At 48.0% G+C, this 10,058-nt stretch overlaps 1 protein-coding gene and 1 pseudogene across 1 annotated transcript; both read left to right on the top strand.

Annotated features, from left to right (window-relative positions):
• The first annotated feature begins 280 nt into the window (after positions 1-280).
• On the top strand, positions 281-1,630 carry LOC147118863 (uncharacterized). Its single transcript, XM_085984642.1, has one exon. It carries the CDS (start codon positions 544-546, stop codon positions 1,300-1,302), a length of 759 nt encoding a protein of 252 aa, XP_085840768.1. The 5' UTR covers positions 281-543; the 3' UTR covers positions 1,303-1,630.
• Positions 1,631-6,594: 4,964 nt separating this feature from the next.
• On the top strand, positions 6,595-8,801 carry LOC147118864 (uncharacterized; annotated as a pseudogene).
• The last annotated feature ends 1,257 nt before the right edge of the window (positions 8,802-10,058 follow it).

A 10,058-nucleotide genomic window follows, 5' to 3' on the forward strand; every position in this document is an offset into this window, starting at 1 on the left:
CGCTAAGTGCAGTAGCTGAAAGTGATTAACAGCCTGGGTTTTGTGTTTAGTGATCACCGTCTACAGTCCCAGGGTTAGAATCTCCATGTGTGAAAGAATGTTGTACACAAACTAGAATTGTCTGTTCTGAATTTCTATCCTGTACTTGCAGTGATGACTTTTGTAAACTCCTTTTACAGGGGATTAGAAGGGGAGGATTTACAGATGGGAAACTCAAACCAAACATCACGTCAAGATCTGAGAGTCACTTAATTCATCAGGACCTGAATATCATCAGCCTTTGAATGTGGAAGGAGAAATGTTTGTCTGTTCTGTCCATGGGAAAAGATTTCAAACATCAGTGTGACTGGAAAAGCACCGAGACACACACAGACCCGAGTGAGAGTGTTCCAGAGCACTGACTGTGGAAAGAGCTTTAACCAGTTACACAGCCTGAAAAAACATCGCACCATTCACAGCGGGGAGAAACCATCCATGTGTTCTGTGTGTGGCCGAGGCTTCAACTGATCGTCCAATCGGGAGAGACACAAGGACACCCGCACCATGGAGAAACCGTGGAAATGTGGGGACTGTGGGAAGGGATTCAATTACCCGTCCCAGCTGGAAACTCATCAATGCAGTCACACTGGGGAGAGGCCGTTCACCTGCTCAGAGTGTGGGAAGGGATTCACTTGTTCATCCACCCTGCTGACACACCAGCGAGTTCACACTGACGAGAGACCTTTTAAATGCTCCGACTGTGCGAACTGCTTTAAAAGCTCTGAGGAACTAATTCAACACCAACGAGTTCACACTGATGAGAAACCATTCAGTTGCTCTCACTGTGGGAAAAGGTTCAGGCATTCATGCAACCTCATTGTATACCAGCGCACTCATACTGGGGAGAGGCCATTAACCTGCTCCGTGTGTGAGAAGGGATTCACTTGTTCATCCACCTTGCTGACACACCAGCGAGTTCACACTGGGGAGAGGCCATTCATCTGCTCTGTGTGTGGGAAGGGATTCACTTGTTCATCCACCCTGCTGACACACCAGCGAGTTCACACTGGGGAGAGGCCATTCACCTGCTCTGTGTGTGGGAAGGGATTCACTTGTTCATCCACCCTGCTGATACACCAGCGAGTTCACACTGGGGAGAGGCCATTCATCTGCTCTGTGTGTGGGAAGGGATTCACCCGTTCATCCAACCTGCTGACACACCAGCGAGTTCACACTGGGGAGAGGCCATTCACCTGCTCCGTGTGTGGGGAGGAATTCACTCAGTCACCCAACCTGCTGACACACCAGCGAGTTCACAAGTGACTGCAGAAGTTAGATTCTGATGTTATTGCTACTGTTAATCACATCCAGGACTGAAATCATCCTGACAGTTGAGGTTTATTTCTGCTGATGTTAAACTCCAGCCCAGTTATAGGGTTATTAATATTCTGGATATATAGCTGATTGACTTGTTGGGGCTGCAGTGTCCCTTTAAGAACCGCTGTCTGTGATCTTTCCCCTTAATTTAGGACTTTCATAAGAAATTATTTGACAAAATTATGAATTTTATTTTAACCCTAAATTGATCTTTGGTACAAAATCTACAATTTATTGTTGAAAAGTTCCACTGATTAACATTTCCAATTAAAAACTGCTGATTAATACTTGCTGACAATTCTTACTGACTTGCACATTACACACAGTGGCACCTCCATTATCCACCAGAAAGAAGGGGAATGGGAATTGGTGGAGAATCGAGAGTCCCCAAATGTTTCCCCTCCCATCTGGTACAGCAATCCCCTCGGCATGGGAATGGAGACAAGTCCAGTTATAGTAACGGGCTGAGTTTAATCTTTCTGGGCCTGTGGGGTTGGTTTATATCAGACAGGAGGAGATTGGTGTCAGTGACTGTGGGGTTGGTTTATATCAGACAGGAGGAGATTGGTGTCAGTGACTGGGGTTAGTTTATATCAGACAGGAGGAGATTGGTGTCAGTGACTGTGGGGTTAGTTTATATCAGACAGGAGGAGATTGGTGTCAGTGACTGTGGGGTTGGTTTATATCAGACAGGAGGAGATTGGTTTCAGTGACTGCATCTAACCCGTACTGTACCTGCCCTCGGAGTGTTTGATGGGACAGTATAGAGGGAGCTTTACTCTATCTAACCCGTGCTGTACCTGCCCTGGGAGTGTTTGATGGGACAGTGCAGAGGGAGCTTTACTCTGTATCTAACCTGTGCTGTACCTGCCTTGGGAGTGTTTGATGGGACAGTGTAGAGGGAGCTTTACTCTGTATCTAACCCATGCTGTACCTGCCCTGGGAGTGTTTGATGGGACAGTGTAGAGGGAGCTTTGAGCTTTATTCTGTATCTAACCTGTGCTGTACCTGCCCTGGGAGTGTTTGATGGGACAGTGTAGAGGGAGCTTTACTCTGTATCTAACCTGCGCTGTACCTGCCTTGGGAGTGTTTGATGGGACAGTGTAGAGGGAGCTTTACTCTGTATCTAACCCATGCTGTACCTGCCCTGGGAGTGTTTGATGGGACAGTGTAGAGGGAGCTTTGAGCTTTATTCTGTATCTAACCTGTGCTGTACCTGCCCTGGGAGTGTTTGATGGGACAGTGTAGAGGGAGCTTTACTCTGTATCTAACCCGTGCTGTACCTGCCCTGGGAGTGTTTGATGGGACAGTGTAGAGGGAGCTTTACTCTGTATCTAACCTGTGCTGTACCTGCCCTGGGAGTGTTTGATGGGACAGTGTAGAGGGAGCTTGAGTCTGTATCTAACCCATTCTGTACCTGCCCTGGGAGTGTTTGATGGGACAGTGTAGAGGGAGCTTTATTCTGTATCTATCCCGTGCTGTACCTGCCCTGGGAGTGTTTGATGGGACAGTGTAGAGGGAGCTTTGAGCTTTATTCTGTGTCTAACCCATGCTGTACCTGCCGTGGGAGTGTTTGATGGGACAGCGTAGAGGCAGCTTTACTCTGTATCTAACCTGTGCTGTACCTGCCCTGGGAGTGTTAGATGGCACAGTGTAGAGGGAGCTTTGAGCTTTATTCTGTATCTAACCCGTGCTGTTCCTGCCCTGGGAGTGTTTGATGGGACAGTGTAGAGGGAGATTTACTCTGTATCTAACCCATGCCGTGATTGGGGAATGTCACTCAAAGGGTTGACGATGGATAGGCAATGGCAAACATTCAAAGACCACATGGATGATCTACAGAAGTTGTTCATCCCAGTTTGGGATAAGAATAAAACAAAAAGGGAGACTCAACGATGGCTAACAAGGGAATTTAGGGATAGCATAAGATCCAAGGAGACGGCATATAAATTGACCAGAAAAGCAGTAATCCTGAGGATTGGGAGCAGTTTAGATTCAACAAAGGAGGACAAAGGGATTAATTAAGAAGGGGAAAATAGAACATGAAAGTAAGCTTGCAGGGAACATAAAAACTGACTGTAAGAGCTTTTATAGATATGTGAAGCGAAAAAGATTAGTGAAATCAAGTGTAGGTCCCTTGCAGTTAGAAGCAGGGGAAGTTATAATGGGGAGCAAAGAAATGGCAGACCAAATAAATGCATATTTTGGTTCTGTCTTCACAAAGGAGGACACAAATAACCTCCCAGAGATGTTGGAGAACATAGGGTCTGATGAGAGGGAGGAACTGAAAGAAATCAGTATTTGTAGGGAAATGGTGATAGGGAAATTGACGGGATTGAAGGCCGATAAATCCCCAGGGCCTGATAATCTACATCCTAGGGTACTTAAGGAAGTGACCCTGGAAATAGTAGATGCATTGCTGGTCATCTTCCAGAACTCGATAGACTCTGGAACAGTACCCATGGATTGGAGGGTAGCTAATGTTACCCCACTATTCAAAAAGGGTGGTAGAGAGTAAACAGGGAATTATAGACCGGTAAGCCTGACATCGGTAGTGGGGAAAATGCTAGAGTCCATTAAAAAGGATGTAATAGCTGAGCACTTGGAAAACAGTGACAGGATCGGACAAAGTCAACATGGATTTACAAAAGGTAAATCGTGCTTGACTAATCTATTAGAATTTTTTGAGGATGTAACTGGGAAAATAGATAAGGGAGAACCAGTAGATGTGGTGTATTTGGACTTTCAAAAGGCTTTCGATAAGGTCCCGCATAAGAGATTAGCGTGTAAAGTTAAGGCACATGGGATTGGGGGCAAGGTATTGACTTGGATAGAGAACTGGTTGGCGGACAGAAAGCAGAGAGTAGGAATTAACGGGTCTTTTTCCGAGTGGCAGGCAGTGACTAGTGGGGTGCCGCAGGGATCAGTCCTTGGACCCCAGCTATTCACAATATACATTAATGATCTAGCTAAGGGAACTAGATGTAATATCTCCAAGTTTGCAGACGACACAAAGCTGTGTAGGCGTGTGTGCTGCGAGGAGGATACTGAGAAACTCCAGGATTATTTGAACAGGTTGGGTGATTGGGCAGATGCATGGCAGATGTAATATAACGTGGATAAATGTGAGGTTATCCACTTTGGTGTCAAAAACAGAAAGGCGGACTATTATCTGAATGGCAATAGATTGGGAGAAGGGGAAGTGGAACGAGACCTGGGTGTCCTTGTGCACCAGTCGCTGAAGGTAAGCATGCAGGTGCAGCAGGCGGTGAAGAAGGCAAATGGTATGTTGGCCTTCATAGCAAAAGGGTTTGAGTACAGGAACAAGGATGTCCTGCTGCAGTTGTACAGGACCTTGGTGAGACCACACCTTGAGTACTGTGTGCAGTTTTGGTCGCCTTATCTGAGGAAGGAGCTGCCCTGGGAGTGTTTGATGGGACAGTGTAGAGGGAGCTTTACTCTGTATCTAACCCGTGCTGCACCTGCCCTGGGAATGTTTGATGGGACAGTGTAGAGGGAGCTTTGAGCTTTATTCCGTATCTAACCCGTCCTGTACCTGCCCTGGGAGTGTTTGACGGGCTAGTGTAGAGGGGAGACGCGGTGTTCACGTCGATGACAACAGTGGCGGTGCATTAACCCAGAATCGCCCGCGCAGCGGAAGGTGCCCTATCAATGACGACAGGAGCCATAACTATTTGCTCTGGGCATGCGCAGCGCGAGTGGTGGCGATCTGAACAGAACAGGCCGATCAGCGGCCGGGATCCGGAAGGAGATTGTGGGAGCAGGGAATCGTTTGGACACACGGGTGGGTTTAAAAGCTTTATAAATACCTGGTGTAGGCCTGAGGCCGTGAGTAAAAGCCACAGGCCCCGTGTTTCCCCAGTTACAGGCCTGGTTAGTGACCGCCCAGGTGATCGGGGTCACCGACCGCCATCTTGGACAGGGCGGGTCTCACGGTGCATGCGCGCTACTTTGGGCCGGAACAAAGAGTGGGCGGGGCTTCAGGGTCTCTGTCAGTTTGATTGGTCCACATGTTTCTCCCATATCAGTGGCCGCTGAATTAGGCTGATTCTTCTTTTTTTTGAATAATTTTTTTTTAAATTTAAGATTGAAAATTTTATTTACAGTTAATGACATTACAGAGCTCAGGTCTCGCCTCTTTGCACAAAGTCAGAAGCCCTCATGCCTACAAGGCAGGGGTCCCAGTCTCTTCAAGTTGGTGATGTGATCTCCAAGCTTCTTGATCATCTTCACTTGTTCATCCAGATAGCGGGTCTCCAGGAATTCACACAGATGAGGGTCAGCGCTCCCAGTGGAGAGTTTGTGCACGTCCGGCAGACTCTGGTTGACATTCTTCTCCATCCACAGAGCTCTCTGCATCACCGAGCGGAGCCTCCTGCTCTCCCGGCCGAACACATGTGATCCTGGGCCAACCAAGTCTCACCTTATTGGTTCATCCAAAAAGGCCCAGTGACCCGCAGAGAAAATCAGCAGCTCATTGATTTTATTCTCACTCTGCACACAGCGGGTGTAGAACTGAACCCAACCAGAGTAGAGGGAGGGGGAAAACTGGGAGTGGAGGAAAGAAATGTTGGAGATAGTGCGATGGGTTTGGATTTCAGCACAGGGTGGAGGGAGAGTGTGTGGGATGGGGATTTACAGCTTTGGGGGAACAAGAGAGGAAAGAATGTTCTATAGAAACTAGAATTGTCTGTTCTGAATTTCTATCCTGTACTTAGTGATGACTTTTGTAAACTCCTTTTACAGGGTATTAGAAGGGGAAGATATGCAAACGAGAAACTCAAATCAAACATCATGTGAAGAGCTGACAGATTCATTCCGGACCTGAATATCATCGCGCTTTGAATGTGGAAGGAGAAATCTTTGCTCTGTCTGTGGGAAAAGATTTCAAACATCATTGTGACAGGAAAAGCACCGAGACACACACACCCGAGTGAGAGTGTTCCAGTGCACTGACTGTGGAAAAAGCCTTAACCAGTTACACAGCCTGAAAATATATCGCACCGTTCACAGCGGGGAGAAACCGTACACGTGTTCTGTGTGGACGAGGCTTCAACTGATCGTCCAACCTGGAGAGACACAAGGACACCTGCACCATGGAGAAACTATGGAAATGTGGGGACTGTGGGAAGGGATTCAATTAACTGTCCCAGCTGGAGATTGGGGCTAGGCTGTTCACCTGTTCTCTATCGGAAGGGATTTACCCAATTGTCTAGCATGCTGACACGCCAGCGAGCTCGCAATAGGGAGAGGCCATTCTCCTGCTCCGTGTGTGGGAAGGGATTCACTTGTTCATCCCACCTCACTGCACACCAACTAAATCACGCTGATGAGAGACCTTTTAAATTCTCTGACTGTGGGAGCAGCTTTAAAACCTCTGAGGAGCTGATTGAACACCAGCAAGTTCACACTGACGAGAGACCATTCTGTTGCTCTCACTGCGGGAAGAGGTTCCGGCAGTCATTCCGTCTGGCTGAACACCAGCTCCTTCACACTCATGAGAGTCCATTCAGTTACTCTCACTGTGGGCAGAGGTTTAGCCAGTCATTGCAACTCACTGAACACCAGCGAATTCACTCCACGGAGAGACCGTTCAACTGCTCTGTGTGTGGGGAGGGATTCACTCGTTTAGCCCACCTTATGTCACATGAGGACATTCACACTAGGGAATGGCCGTTCTACTGCTCCGTGTGTGGGAAGGGATTCACTCACTCAGTCCAACTTTTAACACACAAGCAAGTTCACACAGGGGAGAGGCCATTCATCTGTTCAGTGTGTGGGAAGAGATTTACTCATTCAAGCCACCTTTGGCACACAAGCAAGTTCACACTGGGGAGAGGCCGTTCACCTGCTCCATCTGTGGGAAGAGTTTCCCTCATTCATCCCACCTTTTGATGCACCAGTGAATTCACACTGGAGAGAGGCCATTTACCTGCTCCGTCTGTGGGAAGAGATTCGCTCAGTCATCAACCCTGATGACACACCAGCAAGTTCACTCTGATAAGAGACCTTTTAAATGTTCTGACTGTAAGAAGAGCTTTAAAAGAAGAAATAATCTGCTGACACACCAACGCACTCACACTGGGGAGAATCTGTTCACCTGCTCTGTTTGTCAGAGGGGATTCACTAATTCATTCTACCTGCTGAGACACCAGCGAGTTCACACCGGGGAGAGGCCGTTCATCTGCTCTGTGTGTGGGAAGAGATTCACTGAATCATCCCACTTACTGAGACACCAGCGCACTCACACTGAGGAGAGGCCATTCACCTGCTCCGAGTGTGGGAAGGGAGTCACTGAGTCATCCCACCTCACTACGCACCAGTGAGTTCATACTGGGGAAAGACCATTCACCTGCTCTGAGTGTGGGAAGGGATTCATTTGTTCATCCAACCTCACTACGCACCAGCGAGTTCATACTGGGGAAAGGCCATTCACCTACTCTGAGTGTGGGAAGGGATTCATTTGTTCATCCAACCTCACTAAACACCAGCGAGTTCACACCGGTGAGAGACCGTTCACCTGCTCCGTGTGTGGGAAGGGATTCACTTGTTTACCCTATCTTTTGAAACACCAGCGAGTTCACACTGGTGAGAGGACGTTTACCTGCTCCGTGTGTGGGAAGAGATTCGCTCTGTCATCCACCCTGCTGAGACACCAGCAAGTTCATGCTGATAAGAGACCTTTTAAACGTTCTGACTGTGAGAAGACCTTTAAAAGCAGCAATGATCTGCTGACACACCAACGCACTCACACTGCGGAGAATCCGTTCACCTGCTCCGTTTGTGGGAAGGGATTCCCTGATTCATCCCACCTTCTGAGACACCAGCGAGTTCACACTGGGGCGAGGCCATTCACCTGCTCCGTGTGTCGGAAGAAATTCAGTGAATCATCCTACCTAAAGATACACCAGCGAGTTCACACTGGGGCGAGGCCATTCACCTGCTCAGTGTGTCAGAAGGGATTCCTTGATTCATCCCACCTAAAGATACACCAGCGAATTCACACTGGGGAGAGGCCGTTCACCTGCTCCGTGTGTGGGAAGGGATTCACTTATTCATCCAACCTGCGGACACACCAGCGAGTTCATATATTACTGCCGAAATTGGATTCTGCTGTTATTGCAGCTGTTAATGACATCCAGGACTGAACCATGTTCATTCTGACAGTTGGGGTTTGTTTCTGTTGATGTTAATAACCCCAATAACTGGGCTGGAGATTAATGTTCTGGATCAATGCCAAATAAATTGGCATTGTTTCAAACACACAGTGTGTCGAGTATTTGTTTCCTCCAAGATAAGAGATTAATTGATATCCTGTTACTGACTGTTCCATTTTTGGGCCTTTTCTCCTGTCTAAATATAGATTATTTCAGTTCTCATACCTTCGGTTACTCTCATGGACAAGTCCCAGCTCCCCATACCTTCCAGAGTGCCTCTCCCAGCCTTGGTATCCAGGGAAGGTATCGGTAACACACTCGGGATCACTGAACACAAAACCCAGTCTGTTAATCACTTTCAGCAACTGGACTTAACGTGTGACCCACAGCATCTCTCTCACCTTTGATGTGTGAATAGAGCATCACGCCTGCAAACCTGGTTTTAAATTTAAATGCACTCAGTAAATGTATTGAACAAGAGATGAACAAGTAAACAGATCAGGGCCCATCCTCCAGCTCTATATTGTAGGCCGATGAGACTCTGTTAAGGTGCCATGTGCTGCTGGACCGCTCTGCATTTTGCCAGTAATGGAAAATAACTGAAGATTTGTCCCAGTGTAACCTTTGCTGTCATGAAATGAGTGTGTCTTTGAATGTGCCTCAGGTCCTTGTTCAAGTCGGCTGCAATTGTGTAGAAAGGGGATGTGTAAAGAGATGGTCTGTGTATGGAGATGTGAAAGAAGGAAACGGTGTGTGTGTGTGATAGTGACACAGCCTTGTGGTCACAGTCAGAACAATGACAGATATCCTTGTGGTTATGGTTTGGGCAGGGCCAGGTCAATAATGTAGTAAACAAGTTAAATATAAATATCGCCAGTGTAGTCGCAGCTTGTTAGAACAGACCTGGGGAGAAGAGAGCTCTGAATCCATTGTATTATCTCTGTTCTCCGGATTGGGTAACTATACTCTCTCTCTATTTTTGCAGTGCTGTTAATAAAGTCAGTGAAAGACAATCTTGTGAGCTTGATTATCTGGTGTCTGAAATCACAAGACTCAATTTTTAGAGTCAACAAGATGAACAAGTAAACACATCATAGCCCAAAACTCCAGCTCTATATTCACAGGAGAAAGTCTGTTATCACACTCCTCGGCCTAGAAATTGGGTTTTGGCGCAGCGACGGCTTTAGCGCCGGAAGTTAGTGCCGGAGCTAAGTCGCGCTGGGCGGGCCAAAAATTCACTACTTCTGCGCCCAAACGGCTGCCGGCGCTGCTGAAAGCTGTTAGCGCCTGAAAACTGGCGCTATGCGCTGAATTTCGGCGCTATTCCGGCGCTGGGGCGCCCGCTGCGGTGCGGCAGGTTCGGGAAGTGCAGGCCTCCTCCTTCCCTTAAGGAGGAGCTGCCTGCACCCGGCCGCGGCCCGCGATAATCTTTTTAAAAATGAGCCCGGCACCTCGGACAAGTGCCGGGCTTGCTTCTGTTCCGGGGGGGGGTGGGGGGGAAGTCCGGGGAGGGAGCTGCGGCCA

Source organism: Somniosus microcephalus, chromosome 4 (genome assembly GCF_052327205.1).
Source record: "Somniosus microcephalus isolate GS21.2 chromosome 4, FLI_Smic_1.0, whole genome shotgun sequence".
In the NCBI taxonomy this organism is placed as follows: domain Eukaryota; kingdom Metazoa; phylum Chordata; class Chondrichthyes; order Squaliformes; family Somniosidae; genus Somniosus; species Somniosus microcephalus.

Excerpts from the sequence above, each read along its gene's own strand:
- LOC147118863 (XM_085984642.1), top strand. The coding sequence starts at position 544 with ATGGAGAAACCGTGGAAATGTGGGGACTGTGGGAAGGGATTCAATTAC.